Raw genomic sequence first — 27,586 nt, 5'->3', positions numbered from 1 at the left:
ATGTGAAGTGCCATGAGAGAGCAATGTTATATTTGGCACCATATGGACTATACTGGATTTCATTGATTTGTACGTCATTAGAAAGACTTGGACAGAGCTACCATTAACACACTGTGACAACATTTGTTTTTAATGACCTACAATGACATGTAATCTACATAGTTGAGGGGAATAACACACTTTGTGTAATGTCAGTTAAAGGTACATTTTCTTTGGTTTTATTAGTCCTTAAATGATGAGGCTGTTTTCTTCAACACAAAGTAAATCTAAAACTTTCATAAGTGAAATATATAAGATGATTGTAGACATTGTACTGAATAAAATCACTCGTATTTTACAATTTCTAGCTGGAAAAACTGTTCAAAACTGGAGGCTTTCTCATTGGATTTCTGTAGAGTGGTGCCATTGAGCACCACTTTGTTATAATTGACCCTCAATATGACTTACCAACAGCATGGGCATATGTGTGAAAACTTGCAATGTGTACAATACAGTGAGCAAACATAGTTTTTGATTGTTTATTTATGTTTAAAAACCAGCCAATTGAAAAGCATCAATCGGGTGAACTGACTGCAGGTCAATGATGCTTTGCTGGAGCAGAGAGCAAAACAATTGATCATGTATTATCTGACTGTGATCAACCCACAACGAGTGCTTGGTTTGATAGAAACAAGATGAAATGAAAGAAGAAATTTCGGTCACTTGCCGAAAACAAGGGTTTATAGTTTCTCCTATTAAGTCCTATTCATCATTGTAACTTAGGTTTTATAACAAAAGCGTAAGGACACAATGCCTGATGTCACACAGTCGACAAAGTCTGGAATTTCTCATATCCCTCACCCCTTTTCTTGGTATCGACATTCCTTTGGGTAAATTTAAGCGCCTGACAGTGTCCAGACGTGAAGCCAAATAGAAGAGAGGAGCTCTCACTGCTCTTCAATTAGCACCATCCAGTAGGCTGCAAGATAATGTTCATTTGTATCCTATCTCTGCTTTACATAAACACTGTCCAAGAGGCCTGGAGGCTCTGAGTTCGATATATCTATTTACATGGAGAGCGTACAACATAAACACTATTATGGACGATAGTAGACTAATAATGAGACATGCTCTGCTTTCAGAGCCGTGTCCTCTTTCACGAGCACGACTGCATGTTTTCATGTTTGGAGTGTCTTGGGTGTTGCTATAGTGAAAAACATTATTGCTGAAAAAAAAACTATTGCGTTATCACAGATTCCGCTTTTCTTAAAAAAAAATCACTCAGGTATTACTGAACGTCCCCGCAACCCTAAACAGGATAAAGCAGTATAGAAGATGGATGGATATTACTGTTTTTCCATACAAGGTGCTCAGTGATGTAGTCGGTGATGTAGTCACCAACTCCCGAGCTACTGAGTGATCTTATGAGAAAGGTTTTAGTACCTTTTTAGTGCTGTGATGCCAAAAGATAGGGTTATGTCACAAAAAGAATTTGTGCCCATCCATGAAACATTAATCTTCTGTAAACATGAAACAAGTCGCTGAGAATGAGGCAGTTGAGATGTTTAGACAAAGTAAAGCCTTTGACCTTTGATTTTCTGGTATGTCCCAAAACCATGATACCATAGTTGGAAAAGTCACTGCTGCAAAACAGTATTATGTTGCATTGTAAGCATTAAACAAGCTGATTGTTTAATAGAGGGGCTTCCCAAGGTGTGGGAGGATGACACTCCCTCTCAGGGTTTTGACTGCAACTCGCCCCTCCCCCCAACGCTCATGCAATAGTCCCACATCAAATAGAAATTTGTGGTTGAATGCAACATTTCCTAATCTTTTACACATAATGAGAAATAATGATTAACCTCTGTTAAAATCCACAGCCACTAAAAAGCACAGTTACAACGTTTGACTTTCCACCAAAGCTTATTTTATCATTACAATTTGTCCCCAGAAAATCCAGTAATAGAAATATGTGGTTCCAAACACTAAGTAATAGCTTTACCTTCTCATTATTTCTTTTTAATGGAAAATCTAAAAGGAAATGAGTAATTAGTTCCTTTTAAATTGTCTTTGCCCTCAGATGTCCTTTGTTCTTCCAAGAACAGTCTTCCTGAGGAACCAGAGAGCAATTGGAACATTACATGTATTACAGGAAAACTCAAGACTTTTTCTTTTTTCAATCAATCCTTTAATTAATCTTTTGATAATGTTTAAAATTTTTATGTAACTTTCTTTTGCCTTTAATAGCATGTTCTTCATTTATTTACTCATTTATATTATTTTACAAAGTTTAATATTATATTTCATGAACTCTTGTCCTCATCTTCATTATGTGTATGTGTGAGGGTGAGGGTGTGGATATAGAAACGTATGCTACTCGTCTGTATGTGCAAGATCGTGTTTATGTGTGTTTTGTCCTTTTGAGCATTCATTGTGCTGCTGGGACGGGAGTTTCATTCTTGGGACTATTTTCTTTACTAACTCGTGAATCACTTTGTGTTTCCTTCTTGTCTTGTATATAAGTGTTCATTCAATCATTTGTTCATATTAACAGTGTTGAATGAAAAATAAAGATATTTTAAGATAATGAGCGGCAGTATTTATCATTTCTGTATAACTTGGCCCTCGATAAGGTTTGGAGATGCAGAAGTTTTGCGACCTCTATAATGATCACAGTTGGCCATCCCTGATGTGCACACTACCTCATCAATCACAGCTCACAAGAGGCTCTTATATTTCCAGAGCTAGATTCTGTGCTTGTCCTTCTGTGACCGAAGTACATTTCCTTCCTTCCTTGTTACTTTTAACATATAAACTGATGTGAACGTGTCAATGTCAGTGGCAAGTTTTCAAACAAGATTAGGAAACCTTAATCACTACTAATCAGATGTAATACTTATGTATGAGATATTACTGCCACAAAGTTAAACGTGTTAATTTCACAATTAGATTAAGGTGTTTTATTGTTTTAGAGTTTCCCAAGGAAAGCACTCTGGATTGCGATGTGTCTGAATGGTGCTATATAAATAAACGTCCCTTGCCTTAATAAAGTATGCTTTCTTTTTTCTTTATTAAGATTATGGACAGGTCTGAGTATTTTTTTTGTTAATCAGAATTGTGAACTGACTTGTACGTGTTCACTTGTACAGTTGCTTAAAAATTGCTGTATTCTGATGTTTGTTTGTCTCCACATGTGGTTTCCGCTGCCATCTAGCGTTCACTTTGCATTCCATAATTCATGGTGTGATCCAGGTGAACTTGATCGATTAGTCGAGTCTGGCAGGTAGTTTAGGAGGAGCTGAGGGTTCATCTGTTGGGAGTAAACAAACCCTCTTTTTCTCACTGCTCTGGAGCTGATTCAACTCTTTAAGAGACAAGTTTTGGTCAAAGTTCAGGTTTTTTTTTTCTTCCCTTGTAACATTTGAAAGTGGAGTTTCTGTGTGTTTGTGGGAGAGGATCGGTGAAGAAAGAAAGGTAAAGCAGCTGTCGCTAACTACCGCGGACTCCTGAGTCATCTTATCAGCACTGAGGCCCCGGCTGGCACGGAGACCGCGCGCGCAACGCACGCACCTGCCGCTCCTTCCCGTACCTTGCGTTCTCTCTGCCGCTGACCTCTGACCACCATTATGAGCCACTTTCTACTGCAGGTAATGGACAATATACTTTCACCCGTGGTCGGTTTGTCAAGTGAAAGTGTTGGGAAGCCGGGTGGGCCGTCATTGATCCGCCTCTGGTGTCCGCGCGCAGGTGCAGGATTGACCATGTTGCTCCGTCTGATCCTCCTGTCTCACCTGCTGACCCGCGGAGGCCTGGTCTGCGTCAGGAGACTGCTCTCTGAGCCCGAAGAGTCACGGGACCATGAGGGTGAAGTGTCTCACTTTAAAGATTAGTAATCAATACATTTTCCTCGCGCGGTTGTCTCAGATCTTGAGTTGCCAATCGGCCTGTGCACTTTGTTTTTTTTTTTTTTTGTTTTTTTAGTGTTTGTAGACGAGGGGGACGCAAACTCGTTCCTGGGTCGCCACCTGCTGTTCAACCGGTTTGACTTTGAGATTTTCGTCCCTGGAAACCTCGAAAGGGAGTGCTACGAAGAAGTGTGCAATTATGAAGAAGCAAGGGAGGTCTTTGAGGATGTCCCGAGTACAGTTAAGTGATGCTACTCAGTGGTCTTCGTAAAGCTCAAGAAGAGAGCATTGATTGTAAGGTTTTCATCCTTTTGTTCTTTCTTTACATTTGCAGAATAATTTCTGGAAAATATACATATCAGGTAATGTAGAGGTACTCCTATATTTCTTGTTGAGGTATGTAACAAGAGACTGCATATATAATAAGCATGACAGGTATCATATGTTGTTGAGGGATATTTGTCAATCATGACACACAAAAAAAAAAAAAAAACCCTTTGCTATTCATACTTTTAAAACCTGTTGCACCACTTGTTCAACAACGCACGGCAGTTTTAAAGCTACAAGCTGGGTCGACAGCCAAAACACTTGGTGAAATTCCAGCTCTGTTTACTTGTTGTTAGTTGTGATTACTCAATTGTTGTTGTTTTTTTGGGTTGTTTCTGATCTGAGGGACTCAAACTACAGTCCTTCAAAGCATACAAACCCAGAGAGTCTGTGTACGAGCTGGAGAAGTGGAAACACCCTGTTTTATCTTACTTATAGTCACTCCCATTGCTGTCATAAAACTCATCGACTCTATGAATCATCTCACTGTGGTTATTTACAGATAGCAAGAACGAGTCGTCACGGGTCGATGTGACGTCTCTTTTGGTGGGACTCATCACCGCTGGAGTGGCAATTATTGTCGCTGGACTCCTGATTTGGTATTTCTGTCAAGGCAAATGCAAGAACAGCTTAAGCCGTGGAAAGTGAGTCAGAGGAGCCTCATTACCCAAACTTAGTTCTACTTGTCTCTCCTGATTCTCTTCCAACACTCCCAACTCTTCCGCTTCACTCCCTCTGTATGGCACCTGAAGTACAACATGTTTGTAATTCAGGTTCAGAATTCATCAATCAAGCAGCCTGATCATTTTGGCCACAATGGGCAGGGTTTGGAAATGTTCATAATCAGCAGCGCTTTAAAAAAAAAAAAAGAAATTCAATTTCTTAGTGTGTTTTTTTTTTATTATTAATATTACATCACTACAGGGATTTACACAAAATATCATGCCCTAATATCAGTAACTAGGGAATTTAAATATCTTTACATTAACGGATGTGAACAGCAGCTCCAGAAGCAAACTTAGTACAACGGGTAAAGACACATTGTCACATGAAACTAATGATTGCTTAAGTGAAAGATCTTCAGGCTTGTCTTAAAGGAACTCGGAGTCGGTACAGAAAAACTGAAAGCAGCCTCTGCATGTTTTGTACTAAAATGTGAACACGGAAAGCAGGTTTGGATGGTTCATAACACCACCAGATACATTGGGCTTAAAACTTTCCGAGCTCCCTAAACCAGCACAGGTGTTTTAAACTCACTTTTTTGAGTGAAAGGAAGCCCGTGCAAAGGTCTGAGACCCGGAGTGACGTACACGTTTGTAGTTTTTGGTCTTTCTGAATCACCTGTCAATAAAGACGGCAGTAATCCAGTTTCTGTGCTGGACTTTGTACTGGACTCTGGTCTCCTGGTTAAAGCTTGACGTAAATCTGTATTTCATCGACGTAGTTATAGCGCCTGATTAGAATTCGGTAGAGTGATTGATCTATCGTCAAAATATCTGCAGCTCCGACTACTTTTGGTCAAATCCTTTCCTGATAATGTTGAACTGATGGACTTGCAATGAAAATGTAGACCTGTGTTTCATGTTGTAGAACAACTGTAAAGTTGACTTAACCTTTGATACCTGAACACCTTAAGTAGGTCATAAGTGAGTGATGCGATAGCCACATCCACTCTCCTCTCGCAGTTCTGTTCCAGTACGTCGGAGGAGGAGAAGTAATGCTACTTTAATTATACGACGGCTGGAGGAAGTGTCCATGCAGCCGGTGTTTCCCCCGGGAATCCCGCCCCAATTGGAAGATGATGACCCTCCAGGGCTGCCGTCCTACGAACAGGCAATAGCGAGAAGTGGACCGCACGATGCTCCACCCCCTCCCTATCCCGGGTACGTGTTTAGGCTGCTGTGTTAACAGATTTGCCATAACTTGCATGTCAAAATGAAGTAATTCACACATGATTTAATGTTATAGATAATTCATTTTTTTTTTTTTTTAGCTCACGACCTGGAAGTATTCGCCGGTAATCTTGAGACGTCTGCCAGCTTACAGCAGACACTTTACCACCAACAGCTACACAATTCTTTTGTATTTTATGATCTTTTCTTGTTTTTCGATCGTCACAATATTTAAAATGGTGCCTTGTTGTCTACTTTTTTATTGCTTTGATAAAGCTCTACTCCACCATTTAGGTATTACGGATGTGCTAAAGTATTTGTTATTCCTTAGTGATAAAATCCTCTTATTTTCCCTCTGTTTAGTTTTTTTTAAACTTCTAGTTCCAAAAAGTATCAAGAATGTTTTTCTGGGGTGATTATGTTCTGTACTGAACCTCCAGTCCTGTGAAAAAAAAAAATGCTCCATTTTGTTTTTCCTCAATACTTACGTTTTTAACTAAGTGTGTGTGTGTGTGTGTGTGTGTGTGTGTGTGTGTGTGTGTGTGTGTGTGTGTGTGTGTGTGTGTGTGTGAGAGAGTGTGTGTGTGTTGGAAGAATTGTTTCCGATGCTCTGTAGTTAGGCTGACTGCAAAATTGGGATTATGTATGATTACACTAAGTATTAATTGTAATGTCATTTTTTTTGTAGTCCGTCTCTTTTTGTCTCTTTCTGAAGGAAAAATCATTAATTCAAGGCTTTTTTTTTTTTTTTTTTTTTTTTTGTATTTGCATGATGCTATTTATTGCTGTGAAGGAAACGCTTTTACCAATGCTGGAAGTGGGTCTGCTTGTTGACTCCCCAGCTTTCTTTGTTATTTCGGGTTCACTGTGTATTTTCATATCGTCTCCCTTTACTCCGATCGTTTAATAGGTTTACTTGTGACTATGGTGTCAGAAAAATGTATGTTTAGTTCACCAGCTGGTAAACTGCTCCAACAATTAAGTCATAATTTTCATTTTCAAATCCACATTGCAAATGATTTGTAGATGTTCCTCACAGACATAGAGACGTAGGCTCGACAGGATTTATATTTATGCTGAAGAAAATTTATGAAAACACTTTTCTACACAAAGTAATTAATATAACTGCCAACGGGGGGAGGTTTGCATTCCCCTGGAGATGTATAAAAATTGTTCATTTAAGCTGCTGTGCTCAAATGCATGTTTTCTAATGATCCACTGCAGGATTACTGTAAAATCTTAAGACCTAATGAGAATTTTTGAAGTCTTTTTAGTGTTTTTTTCTTTGAAGTCATCTGAAGGAGAGCTACTGCTAGAAGTAGAACAATTTCATTGGAATAAAATTGATATTTTGATTATCTTGGTCTCTTATTTTAACTGTGCGTATGTGAGGGGGTCGTTTCAGTCCATACTGAGTAGTTTTTCACAGATTATCTTTTAATCACAGACACTTTCTTGTTAGCTGTACTCGGTTCTTTAATTAGATTGTCCATTAACAAAAAATGTGCGAACACTCTTATACCGCAGTCTGACCTCACACACTGTAAGAAAACATCGTCTTAATGTAAGTCGTTTAAGTTTTACATTGAAGATCCACTTTGCCTGTTTGGTGTCGATTTAACCAGTGGGTCTGTCTTTTGCACATTTTACACCGGGTGTGTTGTCGACCAGGTTTCTCTGTCTTGAAGCAAATATTTAAAGACGGTCTGTAATTGAACAGTTCTGGAGTTGTTCCATCAATGTCAGCATCTAGTCTGTCCTCGGTCCTCAAAGAAAAGAAATGGCAGATCAAGTGATGAAGACACAAGAAAGAGGTTGGGCCTGTTGACGCTCACTCACTACAAGACAAACTGCCAAACTCCAGTAGTTCACTACTGCCTCCTGATGCACAAAAGTGGTTTTACATACATGCTTCACATGTTGCGCTCTTAAACTCTTAACAGCGATAATTGATGTTTGAACTTTTAAAGATTCAAAATATGTGTGAGTTTATTTACAAAATTCCGTAAACTATAGGTTTCACAGGTGATGTGAGTGAAATGAAAAAGGTTATGCTGAATTCAGAAACTTACTTTAGACTTGTCTGTTTACATTTAGTTATTATTCATTTAATAATAGTTTATATAGCCTATTGTTGTAGCATTCCTCAGTTATGTAGTTTGAGAAAGTTGTACATTGTCATCATTTAATAACACACTTAGAGATGGAATGGCCTGAAACTGTGTACTCAAGTACAAGTCCAATGTATATCTCAAATTGCAGGTAAAAGTGCATATAACACTTGTGTGCATGTGCAAAGTACTCTTCTGAAAGTACTCAATACCGGCAGAGTATCTATTACATTCTAACTAACCCCACTGGATATTTTATCGTATTGACATATTGAAGCAGGCAATTGATTTTATGTACTTTCATCACATTTCTACATCTGAAGCCCATTTCTCTGCTAAACTAAATATATAAAAATGGGCCATTTTTTACATTCCTAACTTGTGATGAAACCACTTCTTTAGTGAAATGGATGATGGAGTTGAAATATTTACAACATTGCATGTCCCACTGCTGTGTTTTTCTGAGTGTAAATAAAAATACCATGATGCATTTAAGTTCAGCACCATCATAACTTCATTTGCACAGGCAACACTGTGGCAGACCTTTATGTATGTATGAGTCCTCCAGACGGGTGAAGAATGCAGCCATCTTGAAATTGACACTTGAGGTCCTCCAAGCAGTACCTGGAGTTTACCCCAAGTGTACGGGCCTTTTATTACTCCACAACACAAACAAGTTTCTGAATTAGGAGCCCAGAGGGTCTATACCAGGGGAACACCTTGGATTGATGTGGCAAGTCACCACAGTCGCACCCAGTCACATTCACACCTCGGGGCAATTTGAATCAACGATTTGTCCCCAAAAATGCTTCTTCTTTTGTTTTGGACTGTGGGAGGAAACCAGACCACCTTGAGAAACTCCATATATGCACAGTTGGGGTGAGAGTAGATACTTGTAATGGTTAGCACTCTTGCCTCATAATATCATCTGTAAGCGTCAATACCAACGTGGAGGGGCTCAGAGCTGATCCTTGATGTACCCCTCCCCTCAACACTGTTTCACTGCCCTTGTACACAAACTACAAGTAGGGATCTTCTCTGCAGTTCTCACAAAGTTAAAGTTGTTTTGGCTTGAATAATACTGGAGATGTTCTTGCTGTGAGGTGTGAGTGCAAATCACTACACCACTGTGCTCCCTATGATTTACATCTGGAGAGAAATTAGCAAACAACAAGCAAGAGTTCAAAAGTTTTAGTTTCAATAGAAAAACTATATCTGATGTGAAGTCATTATTTTCGTTAACATCGTTCTCATTTTAAATAAGTGTCTCAACTTAGTTCAAAGAGTCCACCTAAAACAGTCTGAGTCTAGTTCAAAGTCCAGGTCTTTGTTTAAATAGTCTTAGTGAACTAAACTAATCATACATTATTAATCCCCATGGGGAAATTCCCTTTTCTGCGTTGACCCATCCTATTTCTGGGATGCGTTGGGCAGTCAGATTATGGCACACTGGGGAGTTGGTGGGGGGTCAAAGGTCTTGCTCATGGAATCTGCTGTGGGAATCAAATCGGCAAACTCCTGATCCCATGACCACTTCTCTAGCCTCTAGGCCACCACTGGACAAATGTATTAGTTAAAGGGGTTCGCCAGTCTATTACAGAGGGCCAGGACCAGATTCAAACCCTCACAAAGCTCACTGGGTGAGAGTGTAAACCACTACACCACTGTGACCCTTTAAGTCTCCAGGTCAAGTCAGGCACCCGGAACAGCGTGACATGTGGGCTTCTTTGACAAGAGGGTGTAAGATTTGTGGGTGATTTGGGACGCCAAACACCAATATGGAAAAAGAGCGGAGAGAAGTTGATCTGTTTTTAAGCCCTTTAACTCACACTGGGAACTGTGATTGAGTAAAAAATTGCTCCTTGAAAATAATAGTGGACTAATTTTAAAACACTTCACGGCATCAGAAATTCATCATTTCTATGTTGGATGACTTGCCTTGCCTTGCCTTGCCTAAAGTAGCTATGGGTGTTTTTAGGTTCAAGTTTCCAAGTCTGGCTTAAGTATCCCTCCAGAGACTGGGTAAAGTTTAAGATCTGTTAGGCTTTGGTTGCATTATCATTTCATTTCTATTTTTTTTATTTCTTCTTGCTAAAAGGTTTCTATTGAATGAGTCCGACGCAGCAGACAGAAGGAACTGGGTGTCTGTTTGGATTCCAGGGTGCACAGGGCATCCTGCAACCCCCCCCCCGGAGTGACGACCCCGGCTCTGATAGCAGCCTGGTACAGGGGGGGTCAGGGGACGGCGGTCACGTGCTCCCCTTGGCGTGCTGGTCGTGGTGGTGTGGTGGAGGAGCTGCTCTCGGGATTTTCTCGTCTCCTCCAATACTTGTTCTCCAAAAGTCGAGCGGCGTGTCTCGGAGCATTTCTGCACATAAGCTCCGAGAGAAGTTTCCGTTTAGCCTGCTAGCTGCAGCCAAGTGTCCGCGCCTCGGAGAGCTCCTGTCGGACTAAAGTTACATGACTGGGGGGGGGGGTGGGGGGGATGGAGGAGAAAAAATAGCGAAATCACCCAGGAGGAAAGGTGATACTTTATCCGGGACACGGCTGCCCTGACGGCGGGTTCGTCGGAGTGCACACTGCGCTGAGTGGAGCGGGTGGGAGAGACCTCGGGCTGCGACGATGTGTGCTCGCTGCCCCGCGAAGCTCCGTTGTTGGGGACGTGGATCTTTCGCCGGATGATGGACAGAAACTACCCGAGCTCCAGCTTCGCGGACGCGCTGGCTCCACCAGCACAGACCGTCGCTTCGTGGGCCTATGACCGCGGCTCGGCTGCCAACAAGCCAAGGTAGGAGATGAAGGAGAGGGCGGGTCACCTTCTGAAGGAAACCTCGGTGATGGAGGGCCTAGTTTGTGGTGGAGAAGAGTGCGGGAGGAGGAGGGGGGGGGAGTCCGTGTGGTTGTGGGGAAACATCGGGGGCATTTGTGGGGGTTTGATGAGAGTTCAGCGGCTGACTTGTCAGTGGCTCCGGAGCCGTGCTAGTTTCGCTAGCACTCTCTCTCTCCCTCTCTCTCTCTCTCCAGCATGGGCAGGAGCAGGACGGAAAACTCCAAAACACACTTGACTTGCATTAAACATCAAGTTGAACTACTAGATAGTCTTTTAAGGACCTTTTCGACCCCCCCCCCCCCCCCCCCCACACACACACACACACACACACAGGTGCTCCTCAGTGTCAGCCTCAATAACAACCAATGCATGCACGTCAGTAGGTGCACTGATTGTGATTGGTGTTGTTTCTGAAGCAAGGCTGCAGAAATCTGTGAGGGTTATTGGTGCAAAAACAGGAATGAATGCAACTGCAAACGTTTCCGAGATTCAATTGAGTGATTCACCCCTGGCAGGTTGTAATAACTCAGATGGACCATGCCCGGCAAAGCTGATGTATCTGCTACTGGAATTCAAATAGTTCACAAAAGCAGCATTAGGTGTCATTTTTGAGCAGGTAGAGCTTCAGGTCAAATCAAATGTTTGTTAGATGGTCATTATGATGCGCAGTGATGGTTTAGATTGGCCCAAATTCATTATTCCACTAGTATTATCATGTGTTCCATTAGTTTTTTTATTTTACCATTATAGTTTAGAGGAGAAGGGCGACATTAAAGGAACTCCTGATTTCTGTGTAACAGATACAATGAGTAAACAACTTCTTATCCTGGTCCTTCTCATCCACAGATGTTTACCCTCTGGCAAAACAGCACCATTTAAAATCACATTGACTGTTTTATAAATGTTACCAAGAAGCATGACCAAGTCTGTCATAGATTTTAAATCCAAATACTCCTAAACATCAACAATCCTAACCAGGGATTTAGCATTTAGGCATATCTTTTTAAACTGGTTTAATTTTTTTAAAGTTCAGAGAGAAAAAAAAACAACTTTATATTATATGAGCTGTAAAGTTTCAATGTGCTACAACCTCCAACACAGGATTTGAGGTTTTCTCCCAGAAGGAATCTTGTTTGAATTACCTCCACATTTATTAAGTTGAATTAAGATTATGGCAAACATTAATTTTCCCCTTTCAGAATTCAGTTATTAGTCTTAGCTGTGACTTCTATGACTTTCCAAAGAAACTTTTTCCAAAGAAATTATTTGGTTTCTTGGAAAGAAACCAAATCAATGATAAACTTGAAATATCTATGAAATCATTCTGGAGATAGATTTAGTCTCTATTGACTTTGTGATCACTGATCAGTAAACACATTACAGAATGAGCACATGAAAGGAGTTTATTTTGTGTAAAGAGTGAACAAAAGTCACTTGGGCACTGATCAAATATGAAGATTTACCCATTTGAAGTTGTGACTCGCTGTGGGATTTCAAAATCTGACAAGAGATGGAGCTGACATTATGACTTGTAAAGCTTTGAGTGTTCTCCGGACGACGTTGGGTCTTAGTCATGTAATGAGAAATGTAAGATGTTTGGGACCACCGAGACTGTTCTCTCTGTCAGCCTTTCAGCCAACCTGAGCGACTGTGCTGAAAAGGCCCTGGCCACAGTCAATCAAACAGAATTTTGAAGAGTTTTGCTGGGATGTAGAAACCTGGTTAACTATCGAAGTAAAGCTCCATCAATGAGATCGTCTTGAAACTAAACAAAGTGTACGCCTTTTGAGAATTATGTTACAATTATTGATGTTATTGGTTGAAACTGTGAATTTTGGCTATTTAAAATTAAATTGCGGCAGGTAAAAGTGATTAGTGACTCCACTCTAGTTGGGTGGCTCACTGCTGCTTATTGTTCTCGAAATCTCTGAACTGTACATTTGTTTTGTGCTTGTAGCTCCAGTTATGGTGCGGCTCACCTCGATGCAGAGCTCCTCCAGCGGCAGAGCTACTCTTCCACACACCAGCTTCCCACCTACACTACATCCAATATTCCTGCTACAGCAGGTGAGTGAAGGATGTTGGTAATACTGTTTTTCAGTTTTCAAAGGTCTGGTATCGATGAATAAACGAAAATCTTTCTCGTGGCTTCTAGTCACTTGGCTATTTTAGTTTTTGCACCTTGGGGCGTTTTTGTGTTAATTTTTTTCTTTTGTTTGTTTTGGTTGTCAGGATCACTTGAATCGAACAGTAATACTCCTGAGACCTCAATAATGAGCTTCCTATCGGCCATGGAGTCGAGAAGCCTTCAGGCTGGTCCTGTTAGTGCCTCCCTGCTTCCTCCTTTTAGACCGCCATCATGGCCTGCTGGTAAGAACGTGTCTGCTCACTCATTAACCAAAAGTAGCTAATATCAATATAATAAACTGATGTTTCACAACAATCTGTACATGTTACTTCTCATCCATGCTCCCTTCCCTGAACTTTGTTTGTCTTCTCCCATGCAGGTACCAATTCCTCAACAACAGAGTTGTATCTTACTGGTGCGTTGCCTTCTACTGCCACCTTCCCCTCTCCTGCCGCACTGTCATCCTATCAGCACACTGGTGCCTACCCTCCCAGGAGTTATGCTACCAACCCTTCCCTGACTCTTCAGGATCCTGCCTTCAGCACTTCCACCAATGGCCTGTTTCCTCATCATGATTCCCTGCTGCATCTTAAAGCCAGCCAATCCGTGCTTCCCACTGCCTTGGCCTTCACTCATCTCTCGACCCCTTCGTTGGGCTCATCTCTGCCAGTGCAGTCTTCCACTTACCGTTCAGCCCAGGAGTCAGCACCCCACCTCCTTCAACCACAGTTCAGCCTTCTACCTTCATCCCTGTCTTCCCCTCACGGTGCCACTCAGCCCTTTGGGGCTACAGTATTCTCTGGCTCTATTGAAAGAGCTCTTCAGCGTGAATGTAGTGTGATCAAACACCACCAGAGGCCTTCAAGTAGCCATATGGCCTCAGAGCAGTTGCCCAATTCAGAGCAATCCTTACAGGGGTATTTTGGCTCAGGCAGCCAAGCAGATGTGACTTACCAGCAGGACCCATCTCGTCAGACCCCGGTAACTAGCAGCCCCTCCACAGGAGCAGATTCTACTCATGGAGTCCACGCCTCACCACAAGATTCCCCAACAGATAGCGTGTCACAAGCCTATTCATCCACTTTGTTATCAAAAGCTAAAGACTGCTCATCCAAACTAGCGCCACACTCTGACGGGGATGAAGAGAGTAATTCTCAGTGCCTGACCACACACTCTCCTGAATCTTTCTCATCCCCTGAACAGAAACAGAACTCAGTGATTGCTAATCAGCACACTGTCGAGTTATCTTGCCTGATGTCCAACAGTTTATCTCAAACCTATATGACGCCCCACACACAGTCACAGACTTCCCATCCCACCACAGACAAACTTGCTTCACTTTACAAGACTCTTCCTTCACTACCTGGTCAGTCCGACAGTGTTGCGTCTGTTAATCACACTCTTGTTTACTCGTCCACTCCTGAACTGAGCCAAGAGCAAGAGATCGATTATGGAGCCCAGGTTCGAGGCTTGTGCCGTGGAGGTATTTCTGAGAGCTACCCCACATCTCACTCTCAAGGTGCCTCAAATGTGACTTTTACATCTCAATCACAGGAACAAGCTTCAGTGACTCAGTCCCAAAGCTACTTCACAGGCCAACCTCTCAATTCTTCATACCAACAGACATGTGGACAGGGTCTGCCGGCATCAAATTCTACAGTGGATTATACCCTCATGCAGGCCTCAGTTGGTAGTAAAACACATGGTACTCTTCCCCAGGAGCAAGTACAGTCTCATAAATATGTCTTGTCTTTACCCACATACAATTTAACTGTTCAAACATCACAAAATGATATAAGATCTTCAGCACAGGACACAAAACCAACATACAGTAAACAGAAATTGGAAGAGCTTCCACTCCAGGACTTTGGATCTCTTCAGCAATCATCCATGGAAGTCTCTGCAACAGATATCAATATGACTTCTCACAACAATGTCATCTATGTTGTCTCAAAGTTGGATGATCACCACAAAACACAAAGTGTCATTCGAAGCAACTCGCGTTCTGATGATCAGCTAATGGGAATAGGTCACACAAATATAGCGCAGATAAAGGATGAAAGATTGGGTCCTCTTGGTCAACAGCACATTCATTTAAGCAGTACCAATGGTCATGACACTGCCCATACAAAAACTACGAACTCTACTATTGTGTCTTCACATCCAGCCCAGCACACTCTTCAACTCAAATCCTCTGAGCCAAATCAACAAAACCAACAGGCCCTTAATCATACCCAGTCTCACATCCAGACTTCTGCAGCCCACACCCAGTTCATCACCGTACCAAGTACTCAGGTTCTCCTCGAGCCCAGCCAAATGATTCTGCTCCAGCAGCCCCTTGTTCATCATAATCAGAACTCCTCAAAGGTGACATCGGTACAAGGTATCCAACCAACCCACGGTTTGGGCCCTGTTCATGTCCAGTATCTTCAAATGGATCGAAACATGCTGGATCCTAGTGTCAATGGAACTGAGAGTCAGCAGCGCTCCCTGGTGTCTGAAACAGGCTCAGATTGCTCCTCTTCATCCAAACACCACTACAGCCAGTCGGAAACTCATGAGCCAATTGATGCCAAGAACCACTTTGCCCTGAACTCTATTTGCTTTCCTGACTCAGTGTTGCTTGGAGACGAGAGAAACATTTTGTCAAATGTTGACGACATCCTGGCTGCTACTGTTGCAGCTTGTGGCGTCACACCACAAGACTTTGTCAAAGCCTCGTCCTCTGCTGAGGTTGAAATGGCAGTGATGGCAAGCCCTGTTGACTCCAAAGGTCCCTTCCAGACTGTGGACATACGACACATGTCGCCTAGTTTCTCCTCAGCACAGCAGCCAATCATGACCAACACTAACACCCATTCCATGGCCATGACACTAAATGGAGTTCAGATGACACCAGACTGTCACAGTCAGTCCATTAACCACAACAACAGAAGTGAGCTTAATGCCGACGGAGATGGGAGGAGCTCTGAGAATGACTATCACTTAATGGGGCAGGTGTACGAGCCCTCAGACACCCAGAACAGAGCGAAAGAGAGTGGGAAGTGTATTAAAACAGAGGACGGCTTCATGGAAGTTGCAGGTGGCGAAGATTTTCCTAAAAAGAAGGTTCGCTCCAAGTCATTCACAAAACCAGGTGGTCCTGAGGATGATGGCGGACTGGCCAAATCAGCCAAGCGTAGTGGGCAAGCAAAGCGGCAAAACTCCAGGGGTAGTGATGTCAGCTCACCATCTGGCTCACATGGTGTGTATGAGGGTTGTGCACAGCAGGAGAGAATCAGGCAGAAGATTCGTGAAGTGGAAGAGAAACAGCCAGAAGTCAAAACTGGCTTCATTGGCTCTTTCCTAGACTTCATCAAATCTGGCCCCAAACAGCAATATTCTCAAAGTCCTGCGCGAGCAATCAGCCGGCCGAGAAAGTCCAGCACCTCATCTAAACCTTGCGTTTTGCCGGCTTTGCCTCCCAAAGTGGAAACTCTGCCCACTGTATTGATACCCCAGAATACCCCACTGGTGAGCTCCCAGCAGAAGCGTCTCGATGAAGATCTCCAAAAGAACTTGGAGACGCTGCCATCGTTCAGCTCAGATGAAGAGGAGAACACTGGCAAGAACCAGGCTCTGAGGAACAGCATCAGCTCGGCACTTTCTGCTCTGGATGAGTCTGCCGATCGGAAAACCAGGACAGGTAATAACTTTTCAGACAAAGCTTAAGTACGCCTCTCTCATACTGCTTTTTTCACGTTTCAGTCGATACCAATGTCATCCTCGTTTTCAATATCCACCTCGAGAAACAAACTGAGAAGGCCAGGATAAGAGATATTAAACATTAATTATGATCTAAAACTCGGTTCACATTGAGAAAGGAACCTCCAAACAGCTTATATCTAATTATTTCTGTTGATAAGTAGACATTTATTTGATTTTGAATGTTTTGAGCATTTAAGCTAAAATTAGAAACCACATCTGTTCAAATCCTTCAAATTCAAATCATTTTTAAAATTTTACACTAAGACACTTTAATTCAAACATTTCCTCTGTTTTTGTGGCATTCTTTTAATTTATGTTTGCCATCTGCAGTTAAATTGTAATTTTGTGAGTTTCTTTCTGAGGAAAAAAACCCAACGTGCCTGTACTCCTTCAACCTTCCCTCAGATAACCAAATCCAGGGTCTGCTGATGAAGCCGGATCAATTCCCCACCATGTCACACACTGTCACTGAGACCCGTTTGCCACAAGTAGCCCCTCCCACACACACTGTAAGCCCAGCGGTAGCATCACCGGTGCCCCCGGCCAAAGAGGAGTACAAAGAGACCCCACCAGACCAGTTGGCCATTCAGCTGATTAATGTGGCCATTGAAGGGATGACTGACGAGGAGCTGTCGGACAGCGGAGGAGAGGGAATGTATCGGGAGAGAGACGAGTTTGTTGTCAGGAACGAGGATATCGAAATCTTAAAGGTACGAGTTGGAAACTTAATATAGATAATAAAGATAAAAAAGAGCCCAGTCACAGCTGGGTAAAAGGTGAAAGCAGGAGCACTGTTATTTAGAAAGAGAACAAATCTTATGTTCATAAGTTTTAGTTAGATTGCAGAGCTTGTCGTTACCACAATGTTTGCAACATAATGGGATATTACATGTTAACCTCATATTGTGCAGCTTTTTGAGCCAAGTGAAATCTGGCATACCACTCTACATGTGACTCAACCATTTAAAAAAACAAAAAGTGCTGTCATGTAATCTTGTGTAAACAGATTTTTCATCGATTAATTAACCCGTAATAGAGCATCTGTAACATACTGACTCTTGTTCTCGGTTGTTCAGGTGACGATGAGCGAGGGCAGTGAGCCTCCAGCCATCTGGAAAGTCCAGAAGGCTCTGCTGCAAAAATTTGTGCCTGAGCTGAGAGATGGGAAGAGAGTCTTCTCAGCCACAAACAGTGTAAGTGAGACCAGACCTGCCAGCACACATGTATGCTTGTTTATCTGAGGCTGCGTTCACTCAGCAGGCAAAGTGACCTGAAGCAGACTTTTCTTGCCCATGTGTGACCCAGATATCTCTTTTTTTTTTTCTTTTCTTCCTTAAATCTACTTTTGCCATAAGTTTGATACTTGGTTCTATATCCAATACTTAATCTGATGTTTTCTAAAGCTATCTAGGTCTCAACAGTCATGTCACATGTTATCTGACTTCTACGTCATTGAGAGAAAAGTCTTTCTTTTTTGATAAATGTTCTTCATTTGGTCATAATCGATTCCAATTTAATCTTCAAAACTGATAAACACACACTGACGTGTAGCATCTGTATATAGCGTGAACGTTGCGGAAGGCGTCATCTTCTTCTCCCACAGGCCGTTTCCCTCTGGAGTCCGATTGTGGTCACATGTCAAGTACGGTAGAATGTGAACCAGCAAGCGTTAAACCTGCAGTTTGACTTTTTTTTTTGTGTGTGTGTGTGTGCGCAGTATCTTGGATACTTCGGCGATGCAAAGACCATGTACCAGAGGGTGTATGTGAAATTTCTGGATACTGTAAACAAAAGGGAGTATGTACGCGTTTGTAGTCGGAAGCCACGCTGCAAGCCCATTAGCTCACTGAGGTATGCTGAGAGTAATACTGATATAGTTAAAAAAACTAAATAAATTGTTTGCTCAAACGGCTCTTCACTGGTATAACTGTTGCTGTTCTGCCACTCAGGAGTGTTCAGGTGAAAACTTTGCTGGGGTTGACAGCCGCCCCCTCCTCAGTTTTCCAGAGCCAAAAACCTCGACCCAAACAACTTAAACCCCGGGCAGAGCCTCCACCTAAAAAGAGGCGGAAATGGAAGGAGTTTTCTCCCACTGCCTCAGGATCATCTGCAGAAGAAGAAGGTGAAGATGATGGTGAGTGACACTACTGGGGTCCCCAGCCCCCCCAAAAAATTATTGTAGTTTTGGGGGGAAAAAACGTTTTCCTTTCTCTCTGGATGATTTATCTCCCACTTTAACTCAGAGTTAAACCCCCCGTTGCCATTCGCTTCACGAATCCTCAACACACGAACCATGAAAGAAACATTCAGGAGCTTCGTGGAACTGCTCGTCAGCGTCGCTTTAGATGAAGATGTGATGGCAGCACTTGAGAGGGCAAACGGTGAATGAATTCTCTCTGGCTCACCAGTATATGATAATCCACTGTGACGTTAGTTTGTTTCACTGACTCTGTCTTCTTTCAGATGAGTTGCTGCTGCCCCACATGAAAAGAGTGGATGGGATGATAACGGACAACAGGAAACGATTGCTTCACAAGCTGCACATAGGACATGTCTTGAAGGTAACCATGTGTACGAAACTGTAATATTAGCTTGCACAATTGTGTATTGCGTGTCTGCATCAATTTTTCTGTTTTAAAAGCTTCCTTTACTCGGCTTCATGATCAAAAAAATTGTGCAATATTGTAAAATACAGAGTATTCCACGCTGTCCTTTTTGGTAACATGTTCATCCATCAAAAATATAATGCAAGATTGTAATATGATGCATGTTTTTCAGACGGCACTGGACAGCTTTCCAGAGATCTCAGTGGTGACTGAGCTGAAGAAGGATGGGGAAACTCCAGCTTTTAAGGTCCGTCTCAGTGGAAAGGCCTACAACAAAAAGACTATGAAGCCCTACAAGATGTCCAACAAAGTGCCTCAAGTAAGACAACCCGAGGTCACGGTGTTCTCGACACATGCCCAGCAGAGGGCGCAGTGGCACTATTGGCACTGCCTTTGTTTGAGCTTTCAGTTCCTAATACTCAGTGAAGAGAATTTGAACATTTGGTTAAGTTTTCTTCACCTTTGTGTTCAGGAGTATACAGTCGACCAGCAGAAAACTCAGTGGTTCTCTCTGTACCACTCCTTGCAGCATTACAAGTACCACACATACCTCATGTGTAAGGACGAGGTAAGATAACGTTCAGTACCTCATGTCTGTATAAATGATAAATGACTTTAGATTTGGTTGTATTTCAGTATTTTACAGGTTTAACTCCAGATATATTGTCGTGTCCCACAGATTGCGTCCCTGCGGATACAGGCGGGAGACCTGGGGCAGGAGGAAACTGTGCAGAAGTGTCTGCAGAATGGAGTTTGGGTAGAGGGGCTCTTTGACCGCTTCGGGGAGCTAATCAATCAAGTGCAGCAGGCCTGCCGGTGATTCAGCCTCGATTGGCTCAGTTTTGAAGAACCAACGCACAAACGACACAAGTTCAGCGCTTAAAAACAAGAGGACGCCTCGGGGAGCTGAGAAAGATGGAGTGAGTCTCCTCTTCAGTCCACAGAGGTTTAAATCAGGGACCCGTCAACTGAGTTGCCTGGAAAGTGTTTGGTAACCCGTTGAGAAAAAGCAGGGGAACGATCGAACACAGTTTATACCGTTTGCCACTGCGTTCAGACAAAAAGCAGCACATTGATCAACAGAGGACGAGGACTTTGCCTTGGAGGACGTCCATATTGTGCGTCTTCTTGTCTTTGTAGGTTTTTATAGTTACAGGCCTGTCTTTTATTGGCAGTTTCGTAGATTCATATTGTTTTGTACTTTGTGTGTGTGTGTGTGTGTGTGTGTGTGTGTGTGTGTGTGTGTGTGTGTGTGTGTGTGTGTGTGTGTGTGTGTGTGTGTGTGTGTGTGTGTGTGTGTGTGTGTGTGTGTGTGTGTGTGTGTGTGTGTGTGTGTGTGTGTGTGTGTGTGTGTGTGTGCAGGTTAAAGATGTGTGGGGTTCTGTAGCATTCAAAACGCCATTGTCATTAGTGTCTAATGATCATAGACCAGAGACGTCTCATCCTGGTCCTGAAGGTCATAGTCCTGCATGTTTTCAGATATTGATTTGAGCAGGTCCTCTTCCATGGAGCCTGCAGAGTTTGACTTTCACGATTTTACTGTTTTCCACAACAAATAAACCAAACACGGACTCTAAATATGCCGATTCATTCTCCTCACAGGTTTCATGTTTATTGTAGCCTCGACGGAAGCAGGTGGTGAGGAGCGTCTACTGCAGCCTCGCCTTTCGATGCCACTACATCTGATACACCGTACCTTTAAATGCCAGATCATACCCAGTAAATATGCACTAGATAGAAAGCAATCAGTATAAAATAGAGCACAGCCAATACAAAATGCAGACTTCAGACTTCTGCAGCCTTCATTGATCATTCATGTAGGCTCACATATAGTTGATTTTATTGTAAAAAGAAACAAACTTTATATTGTTATATATTATATGACTGTAGTTATATACTGTTTTTAAAACCGTTCATTTTATAATGGAGTGCCAACCTATAAATATGTAATGTACATTTTGTATAAAAGAAGAAAAGTTTGAAACTGCAGAAATTCGGTTGTGGAAGAACAGCAACAGAATGTTGTATCTATATCACGGACTTCCCTTTGATGCTGCAGACGGCCTGGGCTTTTGAGAATGTATTAGAATCAGGGCGGTCTCGGCACTGCTTTTTATTAATCTTATTATTGGAGGACAAGATTAAATAGGGTTTTTCTTTATTTTGCTTTACAGACTTAGGCCACATTTTATGACATATCTATTTTTCACAGACGTAAATATTATTTCTTGGTCATTACAGTTTTTAAGACTTTTTCATTGTCTTTTCACGGTTTTCCAAATCTGACCTTTTTATATTGGTAACCAATTTAATGCTATAAAAAAAATTATTGTGTTCAATGATGCAGTTTGTAAATAAAATGTGGCATGGACTTGATGTTCTGTTGGGTTTTTTTTATCACCGGTTAGAGAAATTTGGTAACCCTTGCATTTCCTAAAATTGAAATACGTCAGAATTTCAATCATATCATGGAGGGTTCATCTCTCCATATTGTGCCAACTGTGAGCATGTAGTGTTGACCAAACAGTTACTATGTCACCGAACGTCCCTGGTGGAGATATATCACTCCACTTCTTAATTCAGTCTCCTGACGACAACATAAAAGATGTCCACCTGTCAGTAACATTATCCTGCAAAGACTCTAAACTCATGGCTAAAAAGGGCTTTAAAAATTTTTTAAATCACTAAAACTACTTAAAGAAAAAAAGTTTAAATTGCGGGAAAAAACGTGCACAACTGCACTAAACTGTCTTAAAAAACAAAAAAGGTTAAAACAGCTAAAATCAGGTCCAAAAACTTCATGAATGCAATATTTTGTATGTACATCAAAACTATGCATTATACTTTTTAAGCTGCGTTCGCCTCATTTCAAAGGTAAACATGTTTTGCGGCTCCACTTAAATTTGATTTACTGCAAAGTGACAAAAAAGGGCTCTTTAGGTCATAAAGGTTACAGACCACTGTTGTTGACTAAAACTGAAGACGTTCATTTATTTCTGTTTCATTTAAAGGGCTGCCGTAATTCTCACAAGTACTCTGAGTACTCTGTCACAATTTTACCATCAGGTAGTGAAGATAACATTTTTGTGGCCTTCACAATGACCACCTGTATTGGAGCATCTTCCTTCAAATAATTATTGAGCTGAACAGTGAATCAGTCATCAGACTGAAGCACACGACAATGTGCCTCAGAAACACTACAATCCAACCTGAGGTCCAGCTGAGGACGACAAAGTAGAACGCAGAAGTAAATTTTCATCTAAAGATCACACAAACAAAATGATCACGGTGTTGTTGGTGTGTGAAATTTTAAAGCAGTATTCTCCGATCATGCGTATCAAAAATGCAAATCATGATCGTGGCCTTCATTCTGTAGATGCAACACCGCTGGAGGTGTCGGTGAACTCTGCTTTCCAACCTTGCAACCAATAGAATAGAAATACCTCCTCAGAAGAAGAAAAATCCTTATTCCAATCACAGTTTTCACTCCTGGTATCACAGACAGTGGCAAAGAGCCAACATGTTTCTTTGCCCCTATAACTCAGCACAGTCTGTTCATGTTAAACGTGTGTGGCTTGGTGGATGTGCACAGTTAACATTGGCTCACGTCCGTCAGGGCCAGAAACTGGCCGCGACGCTCACCCACCATGCTCTCATGACCCAACTATTTACTGGGAATGGGTGGCTGACGTTGTGTCGTCTGTAAGGGTCGTGGAGCTGTTGAATTAAATATGAGTGTACGGTCACAATGCAAAAAAAAAAGAAAAAGAAAGAGAAAAATGACTGGCAATCCCCAAATAAACAAAAGCGTCTCTGTGTCGCAGCGCCGGCAGTGTGAGGAAAGCCTCTGTCCTCTGTGCTCTGGAGTTGGGGAGGATTGGGGGCGGAGGACAGCAGCCAGTCAGGCAAGCGTTTGGGATTCCAGCACGGGCACAACTGGTGCAGATAGATACTGAGCGTCCGCTTTCCAGATGAAAAGCACATGAATTTTAATGCACTGCATTGTTCCATATGCGGGGGACGGACTGATGGGACCCTCGAAGCAGCATGAGAATATGAGAAGGGCACAGAAACGGGACAAATGTGTGTTGCATAAGACAGCAGATCACGGACTGTCTCTAGTTTTTAAAATGTCCCCCGGCAAAATACTCAAAACACTGATGATGATGATGATGATGAAGCTTTATATTTACCCAGTGATATTAACACTTGCAGAGTTTGCAGCTTTTATCTGTGACGGGGTCTTTAGAGTTACAGTTTTGATGTGACTGTTTTCAGATAGTGTTTTATGGAGGATTCACCAGGTTTAAGGGCAGGTGGTTGTTTAGAGGACTTTAGGAACTTTACCGTACTTTGCCCCACCAGCGTTGTTTTTACCCAGGCAATAATACACATCAAACACAATACACATAAAAAATGGTAAAAGCACATTATATCTGTATTATAGCTGAACACTCTCCCACTAACTAAAATAGACCCATAACAGGTTATTCTTAGGACACTTTAATAATGCAAAACCCCACGCTCTCCACAATAAATGCCCCAATACAGTTTCTCAAAAAACATTTCTCTCTCTCTCTCTCTCTCTCTCAAAAAGTATGTTAGTAAATGCAAAACGTTTCACTTTATGCCTGGTGGTCACAGTCCCCCTATTCACTCAGTCTGGCCAGAGATGATCAAATCCAAATGGATTATACAACCAGATCTTTTATTTTCTAACCAGGTGTGGTCCTCTAACATCTCTACATCTTATGTCAGAGCCTCAGGCAGACATGCAATGTAACTAAGTACATGTATTTAAATGCAATCTTGAAATACTTGTCTTTATATAAAAGCTTTTCATGTACAATTTGCATCGTTTAGTTTGAAACCAGAACCACCTTCTTTCCTGCCTTGTGACCTTCATTTAGTCCCTTTCTGAATTATTCAGATATTTTAAATACCTTTGATTGTAAATGGTCCGGAGAAAATTCTTTTGCCATTCATCATTACTTTAACTGACTAACCTGACAAACTATGCATAACCGATAAGTATTAAAAAAGAATTACGCAAAGCCTTCCAGGCAAAATAATGGCATGGCAAATACTGCTTTGACTTTGTCGGATAGGATTTCTGGCTGTGAAGGTACTGACTTCCTCTTTCTGTTTCTCTCGTTCATTCTTGGTGTGACTGTCGAGCAGGTTTGTCTCTAAAGGACTGAACTCAGCTGAGGACGAGTTTACAAAGCATCTTAGTGCGCTGCATTCAGGGCAAGAGTTGTGAAACCAGTTTCCCCTTGAGCTTGATAGTTTCTCACTTCAGACTCACTGTGCATGCTATCTCTGTTTAAACCTCCAACCACAAAGACATTTGTGTATTTACACTCTTTCTCTTTATCGTCTCAAAACTTACTGTTTATTTAATAAAATAATAATTATATTGCTGACTGGTAATTCTCAGACATAACTTAGATGCCCTGTATTTACTGCTTTGAATAAGTATTGTAGTTACACAGGACTGGAACTTGGGGATTCTTTTTTATACAAGTAAAACTTGTCATTTAATTTGGCAATTTTGAACGATCACCCTTGTTTCCATCAAATAAAAAGCTTTAATGGACACAGAAGACGTTCTTCTGCGCTGCTTCCCTCCACTGCAGTTTGTATTCAGGGGAGAAACCTTGCTAAAGCCAGATTTAAATCACAGACTACGGTTTGTGGCTCATCCTCCAAACCCACTCTGCTGTTTTGTATTCTAAAATGACGAGAATACAAGTGTATGATAGATGAAGGAAGTGGATGGAGTCATGAGTCATTGGACACAAATTACAATTAAATTAGAATTGTTTGATGTTTTGTTTTGTTCACTTGATAAACTGCATTTAATAGTTGTAGTTGAAAACAAAATAAATGAACTTCATTAGTTAAACCTGCAAAGCAGCTCAGCAGCAGAAAAACATCCATCTAGACTTTTACAGTTTGCAGTTTATGAGTTTGTGCTGTTTTCTCCTGTTATCAGCTGGTTACAAGCTAATGTATTTATGAGCTGCTCTTGACCCTTTTCCCACTGAAAAATAATGAAAGCGGAGAGTAAACAAACCGGTTTACCCTGGTTCCAAGCCTCGCCTCTCACCACTGCATGTGTCTCCTGATAATAGCAGTCTACGTTTCAGTCTCCCTTTCTGTCAGTGGCCAACATTGAGTTGTACAGTGTCACCTTACTGCTTTTCCATTGTCAGACAACACCAGGAGAGACAAGGCCCCAGGTTAAAGCCTCTGTTCATGAGTTCTGTTCATACACCGCCTGGTGTGTGTTTACTCTTAGGTGTGTGTTTGTGTTACTTTTAAATTCAGTAACAACCTTTCACGCAGAACACGGGGTGGAACAGCAACAGGGCCATTGCTGACACCTGAGGCCCCCTCTGTCTCACGTCGATCGTTTTGACTGAAGGACATCTGAAACTGCTTGTCTTCTTCCTGTCAGCATTGCAAAGTATCTTGCCTTTGTCATAGAATGTGGAGATCTGATTTGAAATGACAGATGTAGGTCCAGTGTGAATGTAGTGTAGACTTTAAGGCTGTGTCTTGGTGAGGAAAATGTTGTGTTACAACTTTTTAGAGTTTGTAGGTTTTTCTTACTGAAGCACTTTAAAAAAAAAAGTTTTAATTTAAATTGCTTAACACAAGTGATGAGAGACTTTTATTGTGGGATAAGCATTAACAATGGCTGTTGGTTAAAGCATAATGATTCACTTGTATGTACTTGAAATATACCTCCACTTGTAGTCTCCTGTGGCCCCTCCTTTTTTCTATCTCAAAGTTCTATAGCAACCATAAGTTATAAATAACCTTTTCCCTTAGATACCCTAATGATCTCCTTGAGGTAAACAAGTGTCTGAATGACACCTTATGTCTTTTTTTTGGTTGTTGTTGTGCATTTACGTCTCAAGGCACTGTTACACTGTTAGTCACACTCAGACACCAATGGTAATGGAAAGAGGCTCCATTTGGGATTCAGTGACTTGCTGAACAAAACTTTGACATCAGAACCACCAACCTTGGAAGATGACCCACTCTCCAAACTCAGCCATGGTCACCCTTTTTTATAGTTAATCTTAGTTCAGTGTGGCAGGAGCAATGGAAGCAGCTGGAGGTCAGGAGCCTACAAGTGGGGCTCAAACCTGCAAGCACAGGGTCGCGTCACTCGCCTCCAGGCCATCACTGCCACAAATAAATATTTTGTATGTGACAATAAACATTTCTAAAACAGTGTCAGTAGGAATAGCTTACTAACTGCACTGAAGAAGCTCATGCTGAAGACAACATATGGCAAAACATATGTTTGTTTGTTTGTTTTTAGCTTAGTTTAGTTAGAAAAGAAAAGAAAAGAAAAGAAAAAAATGTAATCCAATACAGTCTGAAACAAAACAAAAGATACGTTTCCAAAGTTTTGAATGAAAGGGAGCAGGAGAAAGTATGAACATATAATCCGCCCCTTTATATCCCACATTAAAATGAAAACCCACAGCAAACACACAAAATGACTTTAGAGTCTGAGAGGCCTGCACAGCCACTCTCACTTACATCCGAGTTTTTCTACCATTCTATTACTTCATTTCTTTATATTAGCACAATATGCGGGTTGTAATTATGTACTTTTTTTTTTTTTTTAAATCTTGTTGATTGTTTTATAATTTACCTATTTTTTACAGAAATGCAGCATTCCATTAATTTAGTTTTAAATCTTGGTTTTAAGAAGATTGCTGTTCCTTTCTCTTTTTGCAAATCTGTTCTGGATATTGACCAATGAAGTCTGTTATTGCGCTTGTTTATGAGTAGATGGGTTTGTTTATGAGCTTTACACATAATTTGCAGAACACAATAATCTATAACATTTTAACAATTTTAATTGAATGCATAATTGGATTGTTGGATCTTTGTATTTTTTCCCTCTGATTGTACTTATGGTTCTTTTCTGTAAAATGAACACCGACTCTCTTTACAAATATTAAACGGAAACGTCAAGTGATTTTGATAGAATCTTGGTGAGCCCTAAATGTAAGGTTTGGTATCCACTTATGG

At 41.6% G+C, this 27,586-nt stretch overlaps 2 protein-coding genes across 3 annotated transcripts; both read left to right on the top strand.

The window, feature by feature from the left end:
• The first annotated feature begins 3,246 nt into the window (after window positions 1–3,246).
• On the top strand, window positions 3,247–7,461 carry prrg4 (proline rich Gla (G-carboxyglutamic acid) 4 (transmembrane)). Of its 2 annotated transcripts, XR_013935165.1 has the most exons (8): window positions 3,247–3,626; window positions 3,727–3,843; window positions 3,961–4,124; window positions 4,219–4,246; window positions 4,714–4,855; window positions 5,897–6,094; window positions 6,205–6,643; window positions 6,681–7,461. XR_013935165.1 is itself a non-coding variant. In XM_080458470.1 (7 exons), the coding sequence occupies exons 2-7, from the start codon at window positions 3,741–3,743 to the stop codon at window positions 6,230–6,232; spliced, it is 663 nt and encodes a 220-aa protein (XP_080314596.1). In that variant the 5' UTR covers window positions 3,247–3,626; window positions 3,727–3,740; the 3' UTR covers window positions 6,233–7,461. The 2 variants fall into 2 exon arrangements, 1 of the variants encoding a protein (XP_080314596.1); XM_080458470.1 differs by having other exon boundaries at window positions 6,205–7,461.
• A 3,267-nt stretch (window positions 7,462–10,728) lies between these two features.
• qser1 (glutamine and serine rich 1) lies at window positions 10,729–21,901 on the top strand. The gene is made up of 13 exons (XM_080490418.1): window positions 10,729–11,002; window positions 13,002–13,111; window positions 13,277–13,414; window positions 13,552–16,857; window positions 17,325–17,629; window positions 17,996–18,112; window positions 18,637–18,770; window positions 18,869–19,053; window positions 19,163–19,300; window positions 19,383–19,480; window positions 19,698–19,844; window positions 19,998–20,093; window positions 20,205–21,901. The coding sequence occupies exons 1-13, from the start codon at window positions 10,893–10,895 to the stop codon at window positions 20,343–20,345; spliced, it is 5,025 nt and encodes a 1,674-aa protein (XP_080346544.1). The 5' UTR covers window positions 10,729–10,892; the 3' UTR covers window positions 20,346–21,901.
• The last annotated feature ends 5,685 nt before the right edge of the window (window positions 21,902–27,586 follow it).

This window comes from Lipophrys pholis, assembly GCF_963383615.2.
Source record: "Lipophrys pholis genome assembly, chromosome: 2".
Classification (NCBI taxonomy): domain Eukaryota; kingdom Metazoa; phylum Chordata; class Actinopteri; order Blenniiformes; family Blenniidae; genus Lipophrys; species Lipophrys pholis.
Note: the sequence above shows the minus strand (reverse complement) of the source record. Positions and strands in the feature narration are given on the sequence as shown.

Excerpts from the sequence above, each read along its gene's own strand:
- prrg4 (XM_080458470.1), top strand. The coding sequence starts at position 3,741 with ATGTTGCTCCGTCTGATCCTCCTGTCTCACCTGCTGACCCGCGGAGGC. Across the intron at positions 4,125-4,218 it reads TTGAGGATGTCCCGAGTACA|AATAATTTCTGGAAAATATA; the intron begins GTTAAGTGATGC and ends TTACATTTGCAG. Across the intron at positions 4,247-4,713 it reads CTGGAAAATATACATATCAG|ATAGCAAGAACGAGTCGTCA; the intron begins GTAATGTAGAGG and ends GGTTATTTACAG.
- qser1 (XM_080490418.1), top strand. The coding sequence starts at position 10,893 with ATGATGGACAGAAACTACCCGAGCTCCAGCTTCGCGGACGCGCTGGCT. Across the intron at positions 11,003-13,001 it reads TCGGCTGCCAACAAGCCAAG|CTCCAGTTATGGTGCGGCTC; the intron begins GTAGGAGATGAA and ends TTGTGCTTGTAG. Across the intron at positions 13,415-13,551 it reads ACCGCCATCATGGCCTGCTG|GTACCAATTCCTCAACAACA; the intron begins GTAAGAACGTGT and ends TCTCCCATGCAG.